The sequence below is a fragment of the Arvicanthis niloticus genome, chromosome 26, assembly GCF_011762505.2.
Source record: "Arvicanthis niloticus isolate mArvNil1 chromosome 26, mArvNil1.pat.X, whole genome shotgun sequence".
Taxonomy (NCBI): domain Eukaryota; kingdom Metazoa; phylum Chordata; class Mammalia; order Rodentia; family Muridae; genus Arvicanthis; species Arvicanthis niloticus.
Genome location: NC_133434.1, coordinates 6,503,823 through 6,523,229, shown reverse-complemented (window position 1 = coordinate 6,523,229; position 19,407 = coordinate 6,503,823). Strand labels below are relative to the sequence as shown.

At 43.3% G+C, this 19,407-nt stretch overlaps 1 protein-coding gene across 2 annotated transcripts in view; it reads right to left on the bottom strand.

The window, feature by feature from the left end:
• The window catches only part of Siae (sialic acid acetylesterase), a 35,736-nt gene that overhangs the window by 8,647 nt on the left and 7,682 nt on the right, over positions 1 to 19,407 (bottom strand). For both annotated transcript variants that reach the window (XM_076924679.1, XM_076924680.1), the window contains 5 exons: positions 15,995 to 16,170; positions 11,405 to 11,543; positions 8,511 to 8,769; positions 7,056 to 7,165; positions 6,335 to 6,468 (listed from right to left, as the gene is read on the bottom strand). In XM_076924679.1, the coding sequence (XP_076780794.1) occupies positions 6,335 to 6,468; positions 7,056 to 7,165; positions 8,511 to 8,769; positions 11,405 to 11,543; positions 15,995 to 16,170 (818 nt within the window). The remainder of the gene's footprint in view (positions 1 to 6,334; positions 6,469 to 7,055; positions 7,166 to 8,510; positions 8,770 to 11,404; positions 11,544 to 15,994; positions 16,171 to 19,407) is intronic.

Genomic DNA, 19,407 nt, shown 5'->3' with positions numbered 1-19,407 from the left:
CTAGTGAGGTGATAATGGGAATGAGATGCTCAGAAATGAAACAAACCAACAGGACCAGACAGCAACTGGACAAAGGGCTCAAGAGAAGGCATTAAGTACACAGAATCGGTGACATTTGGATTAACTTTTTGGGATCCACGGCAACTCACCAAAGACAACCAGAATGTGGGGAAAATATCGTTCCAGAAAGAGCCTGTGAAGGACCAACAGCTGATGTAGCATCAGTCGGTCCATTCCTTCATTCTCTTAACAAATGTTTATGTCATTCAGGCACCAACCTCACCAAGAAGGTAGAGGAGGGGACGGAACAAAACAAAACAAAAATTGCAAATTTTTTACAAGATCACATTCCAGAGGAGAGGCATGACTAATGAACAAAATAAGAAAAATGTGGTAATTCACGTTATCATCAAGAAAATAATAGGTAGATACTGAAAAAATATGTTATATATATTTTAATATATATAAACATATAGAAAAGAGAGAGTTCCAGGGCTGAACAAAAACAACAACAAAGAGAGAGCAAGCTATGTGGATACTAAGATGATATACTCTGACTCTTATATGACCCTTATATCCACATATGATATTATATCCTTTGTGGTGGAGACCTGTAGCTTGCTTCTCACCAACAGACTATGGGATGTCACTCTTATGATTACATCCTGTCACATGGCAAAGAATGCATTTGCAGATGTAACATTGCTGACCAGTTGGCTTCAAGATCACCAAAAGGGAGGGAAGCTTGGTGAGCCTGACCAAATCAGGGGTGTCCTTCAGAGACAGTCTGGAGCCATGGAGTGGCCCTGCTGCCCTTCAGAAATCTGACTGCCATAGGCCCTATAGCAGCTTCGAGAAAACTAACTTTGCCAACAACCATGGGATCTAGACAAGAGCCCCAAGTCTCAGAGGAGGCTCTAACTCTGCCAGACTCCATTTCTGTAACCACAAGCAGAGAATGTAGCTAAGCCATCTGTGTCCCAGATCACACGACACTCATGGGAATTGAGAGATAATAAATAAATATATGCCGGATGGTTTTAAGCTGTTAAATATAGTATTGTGTGGCAATAGAAAATAAACACTTTGCAGGTAGGAGAGAAAGAATTAAGGAACTCAAAAGTGCAGAATTTGAATATCCACAGAAATGCACATATTGAAGAACTGGTCCCAGTCCGAAGTGCCAGTAAGGAGGTAAAAGAATCTTTAAGAAATGGGGCCTACTAGGAGGACTTAAGGAAAGTGTACTTAAGGAAAAAAAAAATCAGGCAGCCAGTACGAGTTAAATGGAACAGGCAGATAGTGTTGAGAAGTAAGGTCAGAGGGTGACGGGGGCAAAGCCTTGTTAGCATCAGTTACTACTCAGTGGGGGTGGGGCACACTGGAACCTTGACCGATACATTGATAATGTCCTAAAGACGAAGAGTCAGGGTAGAAGCAAGAAGGAAGGCTCTGATAGGAAACAGTAAGTCAAGGGGGAGTCTTTGGCTAGTGAAGCAGCACTCGGGGTAAGTACTCTAGACTCTACAGTGAGCAGTTGGGACTACTTACGCTGAAAGTTGATATGCCCCTCAACCTGCAAAAAACAGAAGCTCTTGGAAGATTCTTTACCTAGTCAAAGTACTGAGCACAAATGACTGTTGAAGGCCAAGCGTAAATTCAATGCCTCTATGAATCCCTCCAAAGGGGTTCATTGAGGAAGAAGCAGAGAAAAGAATGTGAGAGTAAAAGGAAGGGCATGCCTTTAGAGGAATGAACCACTAACTTCTGATTCTAGCACAGACAAAACAAGAAAATTGCAAGGTTTTTACAAGATCACATTCCAGAGGGGAGACATAACCAATGAACAAAATAAGACAAATATGATAACTCACTTTATCATCAAGAAAATAATATGTGTGTGTGAGTGTGTATTCTAAAGCTGAACAAAGACAACAACATAGAGAAAGTAAGCTATGTGTATACTGAAGCATGTTAGAAAGAATTCTAAGATGATACACTCTATATGTGTATCTAAGGATACACACACCCTTACATTATATGTGAGTTACACTGGAACTCACAACATCTGTGATTACCTGCACAAGAGCTGGAAAAGACTCTGCTTGTCAAAACTATCATGAAATGGGAGGAGCTCATGGAGCCCTTAGTCCCACCCCTCCCCTGAGGATTTATATGTAGTTAACAGTTGCTAAGGAGAGACATTTCCTCCAGTGATGTAGCTACTGGTAAGGCACCATGCACCTGTAAACAAACCTTCACCCATGATTCCCCATGGACGGACACACACATACACACTCACATACTCACACATATATACTCACACACATACACACTCATACACACACAAGACATGAAAATAGAAGAGAAGCTACCTGGAAAGAAGCAGGATTAGCAGGAGGGGGAGGGGAACAAGAGAGAGCAATGGGATGAATGTGACCAAACTGCTTAGATACAGGAAGAAAATGTTCTGATGAAACCTATCAATATGTATAACTAGTATACCATAATAAAAGACCAAATAAAACGGAAGAAAAGTCCTTACCACTATGGTGACACAGTATTTCCTGCTATTTCTTTCTTTCTTAGTTCTCTGGTACTTACAAGCATCCTGTTCTTTGAGTTAGACAGCATCTTCCTCCCCGTCCTAGTTCCAGCCAATGAAAGACATCCACCTACTCTCTGTCTCTCTTACAAACACGATCTAACAATAAGTCAGACAGCAGTCTGGCCAGCACCCAAACTGTCATTTCACACTATTTCAAAACGTCTGACCCCATCAGAGAAGTTACGTTCTACACAGACTGTTCTACCCAGTCTTACTCATCATGCTGCTGCCCAGAAAATAACTCCCATCATCACGTGGCCAGATGAAACTTTAAGGATGTTTTCTGCTTCGTGAGTAACGAGTGTGACATCAGGAAAACAGAAAGCTTGGAACAGTGGCAAGCAGGAGCCTTGACTGTGGCACAGAATTAAAGGAACATTCCAGTGCTCTTGTTAAGATTCTGCCATGCAAATCTGTCTTAACATAGGAAATGACAAACTGTGCTTCACACCAGAATCTCGTAAAAACTAAAAAAAAAAAAAAAAAAGGCTTAGGAGACTTCTCAGCCAATACAGGGTTTGCATGGAAAGTTTGATCACCGGAAATCACATTCTAGCAGTGTGGAAGCTGAGACAGCATTCTAGGCTGATGAGCGACTTGATCTCAAAAAATGATGGACAGTACCTGACAAACCATACCCCAAAGTTTTCCTCTGAGAGAGAGAGAGAGAGAGAGAGAGAGAGAGAGAGAGAGAGAGAGAGAGATCTAATGAATCATCCATCTTCTTTCAATCCAAGGATTGCAAATGAATCAGCCCTCCAGGTCAAAGTCCTTTCCTCAAAATGGCAGTTGGCTGAGAAGTCCCTTAATTGTCCACCAATGGCACTACTGCACCCTGGCCACGTGGGGGCACCAGCATACTCCACACCCAAATGAAATGCTTGTTGGTTTTGTTTTTTGTTTTTTGTTTTTTGTTTTTTTGTTTTTCCTAATCTGAAGTACAGCAAAGCTTGGTTCAACCTCCCGTGGTGCTTCTTACAAATACAAAGGCTAATGAAGATATGTGACTGCCAAAGGAAAAAAAAAAATACCCATAAAACTGGTCACATTCAAAAGATGTTACAAATAACAGAAAAGTTTCAATCTGTTCCTCCAAGGTCCCTTTTAAACCCAGCCTCCAGATCTTCCTTCCCTTGTGCTTCCAGCCACCTGTCTATCAGTAACTCTTGAGTGCCCCACCAGCCCTGGTCTCTTCCATGGGCTCCAGTCCTGATTTCTAACTGTGTTCTGACTCCCGCATTACTCAAACACCACATGTCATCTTTCCTAACAAGACAGCTATCCCTGCAGATGTCCTAACTTCTTGCAACAATAATAAATGCTAACACCAGCATGTTCTCACACAGGTTAAGTCATGCAATACTTAAAGTAAGAAAGATGTTTGTTCAAAGTCGCATAGCTCAAAGAGCAGGAATTCCAGATGTCTAACTCCAAACGCAGGCCTTGAACCACTCTCTTCAGCTGTCACATTGGGTATTCTCCCTTTGAATCCACAAGCTTATATAAATACATATGATAATATTAAAGATAACTAGCACATTTTTGTTGGTGATAAAAGTTAAGGCTAAAGGGTAAGAGGCTTCTACAAACTGTAAAATTAAAATAAATTTAAAAAAAAAGACCAGATGTCATGTTTATAAGTATTCAAGTGCATATTCTTCATTCGAACTATATAATCACCTTCAAATAACCAGTACATATAAAAAAGAATGTAATCATTAATTCATGCTTCGTGAAAGAAAGGCAATAAAAATCCTTTCTGGAAAACAGGGCACAGTGGCCGGGGAAATGGGTCAGTAAGCATTTACCACAAAAGCATTAAGACTTGAGTTCAGATCAACCCAACCTACATAAGGCCAGGATGGGTAGCACACATCAGTGATCCCAGCATTTCTCCAACAAAATAAGAAGCCCACACAAGAAAGCCTGTAAACCTGTAGACCAGCTTGCCTGGTGTTTGCAGCGGTAAGCAATGAGACCCTTTCTTAAACAAGGACGAAGGGGAGGACTGACACCTGTCCTCTGACTTCTGTATGGACACTGTGATATACACACAGATGCACACCACACAAACACAAGCAAACACACAGCATACACAAACACACCATACATACACAATTACACATAAGCACACACCACATAAACACACATACACAGAAGCCTTCTTGAGGAGGAGTATGGTTTTTTAAAAAAGATGAGGTAGAAGAGACAAAGAGAATTGAAAAGAAAGTATCTACAAGGTTCACAGGGTAATATCTAAACATGACAGTGGCCATTCAGTGGCCACTGAAGGTTGGGCCTTCTTTTCCTAACACCTTAATTGTATAATTTCCTATTCCATAAAAGCCAGAACTACCACTTGGCTAGAAAGTCTAGGCATTAGGTAAGTCATGAATATAATTTTGAACTTGGCCCATGTATTTATTCCTTTTGTCTAAGAATGAACATACAATCCTTCTGACTAGCTTCCTCTAACCAGAAGCAGGGCTTCCTCTCTTGACAGTGCTCTTTTATTTTGTATTATAAGTCATCATTTGTGCTAACCAACTATATACTTGGAATGCAAACCTAACCTCAAAAAACATAGCCACCTCTACAACTCACACGTTAACAAAACGAGAGCATACGAGATTACTAAGAAATGCGTTATCTGAGGAAAGGGCATCTAACCCAGACTGAATAATCACTCATAGTTTCCTACAATCCAAGCAGAGATCTAGGAAAGTGTAAGAAAGAAAAGTTGTTTCGAACAAAGGACATGTATGATCCCTGGAAGACAGAGAGTATGGTCAATTCTAGAGGGTTCGGGGAGAACAGCAAGTCAGGGGAACGTGGGGAAATGAACGTGATTGTTTGGTTGATCAGTTGGTTAGTAGGTCTAATGATACAGCAGAGCCAGCCTGAGCCAGCCTGAGCCAGCCTGAGCCAGCCTGAGCCAGCCTGAGCCAGCCTGAGCCAGCCTGAGCCAGCCTGAGCCAGCCTAGGAAATGCATAACCCTACACAGCACAGGACAGTCCACATTCTTACATACAGTTGCTAAAGGTACAGTTATACAGATTCATAATTTTAACAAAAAATGGGGACTGGACAAAGCCTTTGAGGGAGTTTTAATCTTTTGACCCAGCAATTTCATTTCTGGGAATTTATCTTATGGCAATAGTCAAACTACAAGAAATCTGCTGTCAGGAAAATAACATGCCACGGTTTGTAAAAAGCAAAATAACAAAAACCACTTAGTTCCCGTCCATTAAGAAGTCATTTAAATATGTTACAATGCATCCACAGTTCAGACTACTTGGTAATCATGACAAATCATGTTGAAGGATAATATTTATCGGCATGAAAACGGCTTACAATACGGTAGGAAGAGAAAAAACAACTATGCACAAACAAAAAGTCTTTTTTTTTTCTTGAGTTCTCAATGGACTTAGCTTTGTGGTGGTCATAGTTGGGACTGTTTTTTTGATTTGGTTTTTGTTTGGGTGTTGGTTTTACCTTTTAAAAGTTTTTTTCAAGTGAAACTGGGGTGCTTTTATAATAGGAAAGATTCATTGTTTATTAACATTTTTGAAGATGTAATCATCTCATCAGTCATGAATTAATATACAGCTCGGAGCCAGCACATGCTGTGTGGGCAAACGTGGGGCTATAGATCCTTGTACAGGCATGAACACAACCCACACCAGCCACATGTGTCCATAAGCTCCCTTCCTCTGAACACATACCTGGACAAACCCAAAGGGAAAGAAACGTTCTGTCTGACCCTGGGAGCCATAATGGAAGGTCTGGCGCCAGTCTGCAATGAGTGCAGGAAACACACAGGAGTACAGGTCCCTGTTATAATTTGCATTGGCCTCTCCTAAAAATAAAATAAAACAAAACAAAATAACAAAACAGAATACCAATATTTGGAGAGGAGTTTGTATGGATTTTTAAAATATTCTACATTTTTTTTCTTCTCCCACATCCATGCCCAGAGGTAGTTGGCCTTGCATGCTCTCAGGTTGATGGACAGAGGCATCAGCTAGCATCGTGCAAGTGGAGACTTTTAAAGAGCCTGGGTTTGGAGGCTTGGCTCTCTCTATATGTTCCTGGAACTCTTTTACCGCAATGGAAATGAACTACAAGTGTGAGCCAATCTGCTAAAAGGCCAGGCCACCTGAGAATCACAATGTCCAGCACACTGTTCCCAGTCAATGAATATGAGAGACAGGCCATCCTATGGACCCCCATCCCCCAGACACTAGATAACTTAGCAGGTAGCCAAGGACAAAGCGGAAACCCCAGCAGAGAGGCAGCACAGACGGGAGAATCACCCTACTCACCCAGAGGAAAGAGGGCTAAAGAAAATGATAAACTCACTGGGTTTTGAAACCATTAACACTTTGGGGTTCTTTGTTACACAGCAAAAGCTAACTGACGCCAAAGGAGAAAGGGCAAGCTTACCCTGGTACCACACCACCCCTTTCAAAGTCATGTTTTGCAGTGGATGGATCATGGCATTCCAGAGGACGGAGTGTGTGACCGGTCCAGCCACAGGATCAGATGGAACCACCCTGAAATCAACAAGATGAACAAAGCCAGCAGCCATATGACAGCCTCCCCATGTTCACTTGGACAAACCTCACACTGAAACAGCCCAAGGCAATCCCCGTCTGTTGCATTACACTTGAAAACGTGGAAGCAGTCTTGTAATTCCACCAGGCTCTTCTCAGGGAGAGTGTAGCAATCGGTTCTGTGTGAGTCCACAGTGGGCCGCGCCAGTTTCCAGATAAGGCCATTAAAGTCAGAGGGAGGGCTTATTTACAAGCAATAAATCCAGCTAACTACCACTCAGTAGGCAGACTAGCTTAAGTGTGCTGCTTTGGGGAGTCATGACATAATGATTTTCCATATAGCTAAACCATTGTATACATGCTTAATCTTTTGGCAAGATAAATTCCCAGCAATGGCATTACGGAGTCAAAAACAATTTTGTTTTAGCTTTGGATACGGTCCCAGACTTCTCTGTGGAATACATATACGCATTTATCTTTGCAGTAGCTATAGGTGAGAATTCCCACTTTCCCACTTGGTTAGTTTCAGTCCCCTCCGTGGAGATCCAAAGGATCTGGCTTCCCAACCCTCACCACATGCTGGATATGACCTCCCCTCACCACATACTGGATATGACCTCCCCTCCTACTCCACTAAAACCATTTCTTTTCTCCAAACTTAATATCGCCATCCTACCTACACTCAGGCAAACCTTTATCCAAATACCCAAACTGTACTCAGGAAAAAAACTCTTCCTCCTCCCAGAAGCTTTCCCAGAGTGAGAGAGACAGTGCTCACATGCATACCTGCTCATCTCCATCTGCATACAGTATTGGGTTTTTGTTCGTTGTTTCTAACTAGTTCTTTCTCTTCTGAAATATACTTCCCAACCAGCTTTTTCCAAGCAGGCTTTCATACTCAGTACACTACTAACATATTTTTAAATATATATTTATACATTCTTTCTTCCTGTCTGGCAGTTTACTCTTGAGGAAAGATAGCACAGTGGTTAGGAGGAGCCCAGGCGTTAGAGCCAGACTGGCCTATACTTCCTAGTCCCATCCACAAGCCAGGTCCCGATCTTCTCTAGGACGTGGTGTCTTTAATTGTGGTATAGTAGCAGTATCTGCACTTTAGGGAGATGTTTAAAAACCATAGGAACCAGTGCAGACAAAGAGCCTAGAACAGTATCCTCCATAGAAAGCTGTCAGCAAGTACTTAGCTATTGCTGTCACTGAATTAAATAAGTATAATCCCTTCTTGACTTGTTCCCAGATGACTGTAGTTGTCCATGACAACACTTGCCCTGTGCATGAATGAACTCCATACACTCAGGACACACATGGACACTCAGCATGCACTTACCTCCTAAGGGGACATGAGGACCCCTCGCTTTTACATTCATTCCTCATGGGCTTTATGGTGGGCTGATGGACTCTCTCATCCCTTGTACTAGGGACTCCACAGGCTTTCAGTGTCCTTCTAGATGACCAGACTTCAATGGGTGTCCCACCCCAACTGGAGGAGACCAGCCCAATGGGATATTGCAGAGTATCATACAGATAACGCCCAAAGAGCCAGCACACTGCAGACATGTAAGTGAAATTACCGTGGCCCAGGTTTCCTGTGCAGAGAGCATTAGAGGGAAAGTCAGGAGAAAGGCAGAGGAATACGAACTGGAGCTGTAACGTGAGCGGAGCCAGCAGTGGGCTCCTCTCTAAGGTGAGGGCTAAGGACAAGATAGAGCGCAGAATGAAGCATGACTTCCAAAGCTCCCCTAAGGAGAAGGATCTTTTCCACAGGGGAAAATTACAGTGTTCGTGGCAGTTTCCCTTGATTGCTCTTCAGTTTGCTTGTTTGTTTGTTTGTTTGGTTTTTTTTTTTTTTTTTCAGTTGCTCAAACTGCTTTTTCCCATAATGAGGAAACAAGAGCTCTCAGTCTGGCATGAAGGCAAACGGAAACAACTGTGTGGTAGCCTGAACATAAATAATCCCCTTACATAATCAGGGATCTGAAACTCTAAGCAGGTTCTGCGAAAGCCCAGCCCCTCAGGCACACCGGAATCCAGGAACATTAAATCTTCCTCAGGAGATACGTGGGACAAAACCTGTAAGGTCCCTTTTCTACCTTGCAGCCCCTCCCCCTCACCTAAGGCAAGCAGCCAGTGTAGGTAGAGAGAAGTGTTTCCTTCTGGGTGATGTATGATCAATTCCGTAGCTGAAGTAATGAAATTGTAGGCTCGTGGGTGCTGAGGAATCCAGCAAAAAGGGAGACACAGCAACCATAACCAGTTTTGCTTTCGCCAGTCTAATTTATTTCAACTGTTCATATTGCCCAGGAACCAACACAAGCTGGTGTGTGTGAGTTCCATTCTAGAGGAAGCTGAAGAAGGGAGGGGAAGACGGGGAAGATGGAAATCCACACAGAGACAGGATCGATGCAAACCAGTACTTAGTAAAAGCCTACTACTACATATGAGGCACTTGGTTTAGTCCTATAAAGGACCCAAACCCAAGAAGTGCAATAGGAGAAAATCAAATCAATGTCTGACAAATTAGAATTGATTGAGTACCTACTATGTGTCCAGAACTACACAGCGGTTGAGATACAACAATGAAAGAGACACAAAGAATCTCTCCTCATAAATTCTAAAGCTTACTGACCAGGTCAAGGGATTAGCTAAATAAATGGCAAAGTGTGCTGTCTTAAGAGATACAAACAAGTTTTAGCTGGAGTTAGTTAACAACAAAGAAAAGCTACGTCTCCAGTACCATGCCTACCTGGGGCCACATTCCCTGCCAAGATGATAACGGACTAACCCTCTGAAGCTGTAAGCAAGCCCCCAATTAAAAGTCATTTGGAGGGACTTCATCTCGTTCATAACTGTGTCTCTAATGCCTAGGATATAATCATGGGATATCTGTGCTTGCTAGTGTTAGGTGTGAGGAGCCAGTTAAAGGCAGATCTACTGATGAATAGGTACAGGAGAAAGGCAACTAAAAAGGATAAAAAGAGGTAAGGAGACCAGAAGAGAGACAAGAATTTGTTTACTTATTTGTATGTAAAGTGTGTGTCTGTGTGCACACGTGCACGTGTGTGTCAAGGTGTGTAAGTATGTATGTGCACATATGTAGAAGCCAGAGGTCAGTGTCAGGTATCTTCCTCAATCATCCTCTAACTCTTCATTCATTCATTCATTCATTCATTCATTCGTTTGTCTTAAATTACCTCTCACTATTTATTCAGCTGGGCTGGCTGGCCAGTAACCCCCAGAGATCACGTTGTCTCTGCCTCCCTGTGATGAAATTACAGATAGGCGCTGCCACATCTGCCTTTAAAATGAGTGCTGGGGTTCTGAATTCAGGTCCTGGTGCTTACATTGCCTCCAGGTGGTGGTCATGGTGGTGCCTGCCTTTAATCCCCTCTAATCCCCTTTATTCCCAGCACTCTGCAGCCAAAGGCAGGAAGATGGATCTCTGAGTTTGAGGCCAGCCTAGTCTACAGAGCAAGTCCCTGGACATCCAGGGCAACACAGAGAAACTGTGTCTAGGGAAAGAAAAGAAAAGAAAAGAAGGAAAGAAGACCAAATGGAAACAAAAAGAGTGAACCCTGCAGAGGCAGTAGAAGAATGAAACAAAAGACACTCCACAAACTGTGAAGTCAGTGATGGTGCTTGCTGAGAAAGAGGCTGGTTCTATTTGCCTTTGTCTTGTTTTGTGGAAATAAAGAGCAAGGCTGAACCCTCGCAGGAGGCACTGTGTATCTGCCGTACTTGCTGTTATGTCCTTGGACAGCCTGCTGCAGAGGAGGCTGAGCCATGAAATACAGATTCTGTGTTTCTCTCATAGAGAGAAATGGAGAATAAATAACGGAGGGGTGACAGAAGGCTGTGAGTGGAGCTGGAACAGATCGGAGTTCACTCTGAGAGGACAGTGAGATGTCCTCAGACACAGGCAGGGATTAAGGAAACACAGAGGCTTACCATGATGGAGGAAGACCCCAACCCATCTCATGTTGAACAGCATGGGTACTGTTCTCAAGAAAAGGGAAGAGCCATTTCCTGAACTCAGTGGGGAAGATTCAGGGTGGCTTCTTGGGAAGAAACACGGTACCATGATCACCAGGAATGGGATGGAAACCCAATAGGTATAAAAGGAAACTTCTGGAATAATAGGTAGAGCCAAATTCAGGGGCTACTGGTTCTACTTAAGTCACTAAACCATTGCCTAGAGGAGGGCATGCTGAGGCACTCACGTACCTGCAGTGGGCTTGGACCATGACAAGTCAACCTCATCAAGGTCAGCCAGCTCCTCCTCCGCCTGGGTGAGGGAGACAGAGAAGATGCGCACAGACTGGTAGGCGGCAGTGTCAGACAACTCCTTTGAGGTGTTAAAGATCTAGAGAAGAAATCGGAGGGTCAGATAATCCGATAGAGGACAAACTGGCTTGCAACTTCTCAATAAACACATCTTCTAATCCATGGAATTCCTTCTGACCCTTGGATATGCTGAGAATAAGTGAATAACCAAAATCAGTAAACGGGCTGTACCGAATCACCTGGATCCAGGTGTTTCTGTCCAACAGAGACAATGAGATGAATCACATTCGAGAAGACAGTTCACAAACAATGAGACCTGTGGGCCTCCACAGCAGGTCTGTCCTGGACAAGAACAGCTGTAGAAGGGTAAGGCTAAAGAACACAATGATTTGCATCATTCTTTTTTGCCCATGGTTCTGGGGACTGAACCTAAGGTCTAGTGAATGCCAGGTAAACCCTTAACCACTACACTATGTCTCGCAACCCATAGATTACTTTAACTTAAAACTAAAAGGCTTGTTCCTCTCCTAACTGATATCTGATAACACAAAGTGTTTGAATTAACAACGGTACTTAGGGAATCTCTGTGGAGACAACATAAAAGACGCCATGACTTTTATATACCACACACACACACAAAAACAGATCCCAAAGAAATACACCAAAGAAATGTGGCAATTAGGTTATTCCCACCTCGGTCCTGGAGTGTAGTTACCAAGGAAAAGGCTGGTAACTGAGGTAATCTGAAAAGTGGTGTGCAGGAGGCAGCCTCTATCAGAGAGAAATGTGTCTGTCCAAAGAAACCACGTTTCCCCAAGCCACATCACGAACCCTCATGACACAGTGGTCTGGGGTTATTCTGAGCAAGAATGTATGCACCATATTGAGTGACTTACTTATCAGGTCTTAAGCCCCATTCCACTGCAACCCTTGGGTACCACTATTTCCTTTCCTCTTGCATTGTTGTTGGTTTCTTGCATTGTTGTTGGGTTATTATTGTTGGGTTGTTGGGTTGTTTTGGGTTATTGTTGTTGGGTTGTTGGGTGGTTGGGTTATTGTGTCATAGTTGATGTTGATTTTAAAAAAAAAAAGAATAGATGGGCAGTATCTCCATTTGCCTTTGTATTTGTGTACACGTGTTTCTCTTGAGTCTTCTCTATTCCCCACTGCAGTCCAGTTTCTCTAAACAAAGGACCAACAGGATCATCAGGAAGCCCAGTTACAATTCGCCTCAGGGAACAGGCTCCCCAGCTGAGTCCGGCTGCCACTGCAAGGCTCAGGAGGCAAGTATACTTTCCATTGGCCTCCAGCCACAGAAACTGCAGCTGCTTTGCTTTCCCTCCCACCCACCACAGAGAATACAGCTGGCCTTCCAACCCACGGCACAAGAGAAAGGGTAAAGGATGCCCCACAACATTTCACTGAAATATGCTGCCCCTACAATTGCCTCTGACTTGACCACTGTGCTGGCTGCAGCCAACTGCATGACCAGATGCAAATGAAATTGCTTTTGGGTCACTGTGGGAGCCACAGCCTGATGTGCCTCTTGGGTGGCAGCAACTCCAGCTGGTCAAGTTCTACCTACTCAGGACAGAGATGACACAGGGTCTCGGGAAAATTCCATTGGAAATCCTGATCTGTCTTCAGGATCTTATCTGGAAGGTTTAATGGAAAATAGATGGTGAAGAGAAACAAGCTGATGTGCTCACAGTGTACTCTGGCAGGGAAATTATTTTTCAGCAGTAAGTACCTGTAAAAAGTCACCTCCTTTGAAATTCAGCTCTGCACTGAGCACGAAGCATCGTATGTTGCTTCCATGGAAACGGTGGATGAAGCTGCTCTCATTCTCTCCACCCACACCGGCTTCCGCACTGCCTGAGCAAGCAGCTCATAGCAATGAGACGCCAGCTTGGGGAGGCAGGATGGGAGAGCATGCCCCATTCCTAAGTGTGACTGAGTACTGCCAGGGCAGTGAAGTCAAGGTGGCTGGCATTCTCCTGTATTGTTACCAGCTCGTGGCGCTGGATCCAAAACATTAGCTGGAGGACTTCCATCTCTTTTCACATTCGCCAGGACCGGAAAAGCTGGGTGTTAACAAAAATGGGGGCAGGGAAAATTCCTGCTCTACCAGATGACAATTGCGGCTGAAATCAGTCCTCTTTCCCAATACCACTGCCTTTTTGATGGAAGCATTTCCTCTGGGATATTGGCAGCAAATTTAGGAATAAAGAGATTTCAGGAAGATTTTCATTTAAATGACACTTGGTTTCCCTGCTGATGAAAGGGAAGCCTTACTCCATCTGCTGAGATCAGATTTCATCTCATCAAACACCTCAGTGTAATTATTTCCCTACCAAGTATTTAAATGAGGATGTAAATGAATACCAAGGTATTTGAAGTCATTAGCGCTGCCTGGGCTGAGGGAGAGCACCAGGGTCTCTCAAGGGAGCAGACCATTCCCCATCAAAGCAGCTGCGCACCAGTGTTCATTTTGTAACCTTTATACCACATTCTTGAATTAATGAAGACACGTCAAGAATCTATTTCCCTCAGAGGATCTTAGCATGGTGCCTGTAAGAGGGAAACAAGATGTGTGTGTGTGTGTCTGTGTGTCTGTGTGTGTGTGTGTGTGTGTGTGCATGCCCACACATACACATGTGATGGACAGACATCTAGTAATTTAGTAATTAACCTGGAAGAGTTGGGAGACTTTGTACCTTGTTTCACCTCTGACTATGTCAGTTCTAAGGTTGAGGTGACAACTGCAAATAAGCTACCCACCACACTTCTAAAAGCCTGCCATTGGGATGCTGCACCCATGCCTCTCTTCTGTATACCAGTCTCTCCAGATGTAAAATAAGAAAGACGGGAGGGCCAAGAGATTGAAAATTTGGGCTTCTTGTCTGATATTGGCCATCTTTTCCTGAGCCTCACTAGAAATATCTGAGACCTACCCTGAGGTGGCAGATGAACATTTAGACTTTCCTCCATTTATAAACATCTCACTTTGTGTTATAAATAACACTCGGCTTTAAAATTCCATCTTACCCTAACAACAAGATGGGCATACAATCTGCCATTTCCTTCTTTGAATGTGAAGACGGGTAGGTTATAGTGAGAATCTTACCTCCTCAAAATGGCACACGGAGGGAGAGAAGGAAAAAGAGACAAACACTGTGCTCCTGTGCTTATGTGTGCTGGGAATCTGTACAGGGAAAGGAGCAAACCCAAGGGGGTGGGGAGTGTAATGCAGGTTCTGCAAACTGGAAAATGTGGCTTTTGGTACTATCAGCACCTAAAACACTGTGCCTTGCAAACTAAGTGACAGAGAGAGAGAGAGAGAGAGAGAGAGAGAGAGAGAGAGAGAGAGAGAGGTAACACATATATTTCAGATGGAATCTCTTTTCTGTTCCCCTCCATCTCAGAGCTCTCAGCCCTCACTTAATTCAGAAGATGCACAAGATAAAATTCCAGGCAGAAAGACTCTGTTTACGCTCAGCAATCAAGATCTGATTTAGTGTGACAGAAAGTGGGATCCTTGGCATAGCCTGCTATTGAGAAAGTTACTATATAGATACAAACAGATCTGGTCCATGCCTTTCTGTGAAAACACACAAGTACAATTAAAGCATGAAGGGAAGCACTGCTTTCTCCAGTGAGTTGACAGCAATTCCACTTCTGTACAAAGCCATGCTTTCTCCCATGGTAAAACCTCACATCCATGTCTGGTCAAAGATGCCACAAGTCCACTTGGTCCAGGCCAAGTCCAGCTCAATAGGCATTTCAGTTCAAAATACTTCCGTATATTTAAGACCGGAAGTAAGAGTCCACAAATTTGGAAAGATTTATATACAGAAATTTGGATTTTTGAATTAGAAAACATGGATAAGATGAAATACATATACGTCAAATCTTTTAAAAGGCATTGTTTAATAATAGGTTTTCTTAAAGGAAATAATGAAACTACAAAGAATAAAAGCTATAGAAACAATAGAATAAGCCTTAGCATATAAAGGTACTCTATACTTTCTTAAATGATTTCTTTCTGTTTTATTTTACGTGCATTGATGTTTTGCCTACATGTCTTTGGATCCCCTGGAACTGTAGTTACAGACAGGTTTGAGCTGCCATGTGGGTGCTGACAATTGAACCTGGGTCTTCTGGAAGAACCGCCAGTGAATACTCTTTACCACTGAGCCATCTCTCCAGCCCATCTAATTCATATCTTTATTAAAAAGAGAAATGGAAGGAAACCATGGCCTGGTTGTACAGATTCCTCAACCTCAAATATTTCTCAAAAACAGAGAAATAGTCAAGAAAGGCAAGCAGAGATAAGCCAGCTTGGATGATGGAGCTAGGGATAGCAGTGACCTTTAACCTCTTCATGGAGAAACCCCGGTATATAAGCACACTTAGGGCCAAACAACAGCTTTCTTCTTTAGGATGTGAAATCGAATGCTTTAGTATGAAAGTGCTCAGACTGGATTCTGCACCTGATGAGCTCTTAGTAAACAAAAGACACTCCCTTACCTGTAAGACAGTCATCTGCATGTTACTCTGCCCGCTGCAAAGCCACACATCTCCAAATAAGACATCATGGACTCTCAGGGTGAAATCCGTTATCCCCAAAGTCTGTTGTGCCATCACTTCAAAAGGTCCCCCAGGCTTCATAGGATCCAGTACCACCATCCAGGTGTTGGAGGGTGCTGAAACAAGAACAGACTCCAAGGGGATGATTAACCAACCCCCTAAAGTTAAATCAAATACCAACCGCACCTCAGCTGTGGCTAAGCCCAGGCTCCGTGACAAAGTGTATGCAATGTTGCTGTGAAGACTGGCCAAATTCCAGGCAAGGGGGATGGAGCTGTTGAGAACATCAGCCTTTTTATTCTTAATCTGTACCAATCCCTTCTTATTTTTAACTAAGGCGTTTAACAAGAAAAATTAGTTACCCAGTTATAATCCTAAATTAGGAGATACAAAAATACACATGGAATACACATGGATTAAAACTCAAGGACGGTTAGTTGACAAGGGAAAAAAAAAAAAAAAACATAAAACAGAAATTCTCATTACACCATCCAACTGTCAATATTACCATAATCTAATCTTCCTGATTTACACAGCATCCCCAAACTAACTTGCAATTATCCAATCGAATGTGAGCACAGGTTCAGAAGAGGATTTCTAAATTGAATCTTCCCTTGACTAAGCAGGGACACCCTTGCCATCCATGGCTACCTCCTTCCGTGTTGTTAACAAGTATTATCCCTGCCAGCGGCACTGGGTTCTCCCATCAACGAACAGGTGCATGGAGAAATTGGCTTATCAACAAGTAGTAGGAAGCACATAAATTGATCTCAGTAAAAAGGGCCTTTTAACTGACCCAACCGAATATTTCAGAGTGACAGACAAGACCCAAGGCCCTTCGACTCCACTAAAGAAATAAGAAGCCGTGGAAGACCCTATTTTAGACATTCATAGCTTGCTTGCTAGAAACCCCACCTCCTGTTGCCCTTTTTCTCAGCCACCGGATCACTGCTGTCAACATCAGAATGCAGAGTTTTAAGAGAAAAAAGAACCAGAAAACATGAAAACACTGGAGCAGTGAAATAGTGGATGGCTTGTATATGCTTGGACCAAGGAATGGCACTAGAAGAGGCCCTGCTGGAATAGGTGTGTCACTGTGGGCATGGGCTTTGACCTAGCTGCCTGGAAGCAAGTATTCTGCTAGCAGCCTTCAGATGAAGATGTAGAACTCTCAGCTCCTCCTGCACCATGCCTGCCTGAACGCTGCCATGTTCCCGCCTTAACGATAATGGACTGAACCTATGAACCTGTAAGCCAGCCCCAATTAAATGTTTTCCTTCTAAGAGTTGCCTTGGTCATGGTGTCTGTACACAGCAGTAAAACCCTAAAACAAAAGAAACCTAGAAAAGGCAGAGAAAGCAACATTTTAACATAAAAAAAAAAAAAGTCAAATGTAAACTGTCTTATCAGTTGCCATCAGATCAATGTAAATTCAAAGGCAAAGAAGGAGGAGACCAGGAAATAGAACATTGTAATGTTATTGCCCTAACCTATGAGAAGAAATAATTATGAAATACCATCTGAGTGCCTACTTCATGCTGGACACTGTCCAAGGTTCCTCCTAGCTCCAATAACGGAGCAGAAGCAAGAAATGTCCAGATGTGCACTTTCAAATTAGTAAAAACCGAAGCTTTAAAGATAGCTCGGAGAGCTAGAGGAAATGTCTAAAATGTGTGGTCCTCTGAAGAGTGGTACTAGCAGCGGAGCCTGGAGCCTCCAGGAGGTCATCGAAACCCAGGACCACGTGTGCTCACTATTGTATTTCTCTGACCAATAGCCAGGCATCAGCATATAAAATACAAAACTCAGCCCAAACCAGAAAAGTCACTGTTTTGGAAACAGTGGGCAGCTAGTACAGATTGTGTGGCACAGGTGTGATGTGCACCGTATGGCTCACACTTATGAACAGGCAGACGTTCCAATCTGTCCTAATACAGGCTTGCCAAGGTCTTTCCAGGCTTCCTGCACTGATACACCTTACTGAGGCTCTGTCCTTCCGCCACCAGTGCTGTTCATGTGTGCTGATGGGGTCAACTGCCAGAGAACCTAAGAACGGGGCTTAGTTCTTAGCCTTCTGTATTCATCCAGTGCATTCAGAGCTATTAATTAGGTGTTTTCCCTTAGCTTTTTCAACACATATGGCTAGTGACAAAAACTCTCCCCAACAATTCCAACAAGTGTGCATGTCTATGGTGGTTTGAATAAGACTGGCCCTCAAAGGCTCATATATTTGAATGCTTAAGGAGAATCATTAGGAGGTGTGGCCTTGTTAGAAGAGGTGGAGCCTTGGAGGAATTGTGTCACTGGGGTTGGGTTTGGGGGGTTTCAATGTTCAAGGACGCTCACAGTCTCTCTTCCTTCTGCCTGCCAACCCAGATGTAGACCTCTCAGTTCCTTCTTCAGCACCATGGCTGCCTGTGTGCCACCATGTAACCCGCTGTGACAATAATGGACTAAACCTCTAACCTTGTAAGCCAGTCACAAGTAAATGTTTTCCTTTATAGAGTTGCCATGGCCACGGGATCTCTTCAAAGCAACAAAACCCTAACTAAGACAATGTCCAACAACAAAAAGACCAGAAAAGAAAATTGGTAAAAACAGTGCCACCATTTCACTACAAGCCAGAAAATAAATGAGCTCCCAGTAGGGCCTAGAACCTGAGGAAAACTGGACCTAGAGAATGAGGCTTGATTCCCAACATCTTTTGTACCAGAGAAATATGCCTTCAACTTCTCAAAAAGCTTCCTTCTTGGCTAGCTAGCCTAAGGGCTTTTAGTTTCTAGCGTTTTCCTCTTGCATTTAAGAAAAAGAAAAATACGCCCTGACACAATGCCTTAAAGCAGGAGAAACTTGCACTGCAGAGAATTCACTGATGGGCACACGAGCTCAAGAGATAACTCATACAAACTATAGGATCATGTCACTGTTTGGCAACATCCAGTGGGCTTTCTGCTGGTTCTTGGCCTTCTGAGCCACAGATGCTCTGGTCCTGCCTCATGAACAGTGGTCATCTGCTACCTGTTACCACCTCTTTTGCTAGTGCAGACCCAGGTTTCTCTAAGTTTTCATTTTCACTGTATCGAAACCTCTGCGTTCTTACATTCTTTCTTCTACCATCTAGGATGATCAATCTCCTGTCATCATTTTACCGATACTCAGCCTACAAACATTTTGCCAAGCCCTCCATCAAGTAAATGACAAAAATGAACTCCAACCCTGGGTTATGCTGATAAGAAAACCATGCAAACTGACCAGGGCTTCATGTTTTCTCAGGTAACAGCGTGTCTGGTGGTTTGCCTCTGACAACTGATCTGCATATTACAGCTAAGGGCATACATAAACAAATAGCTATC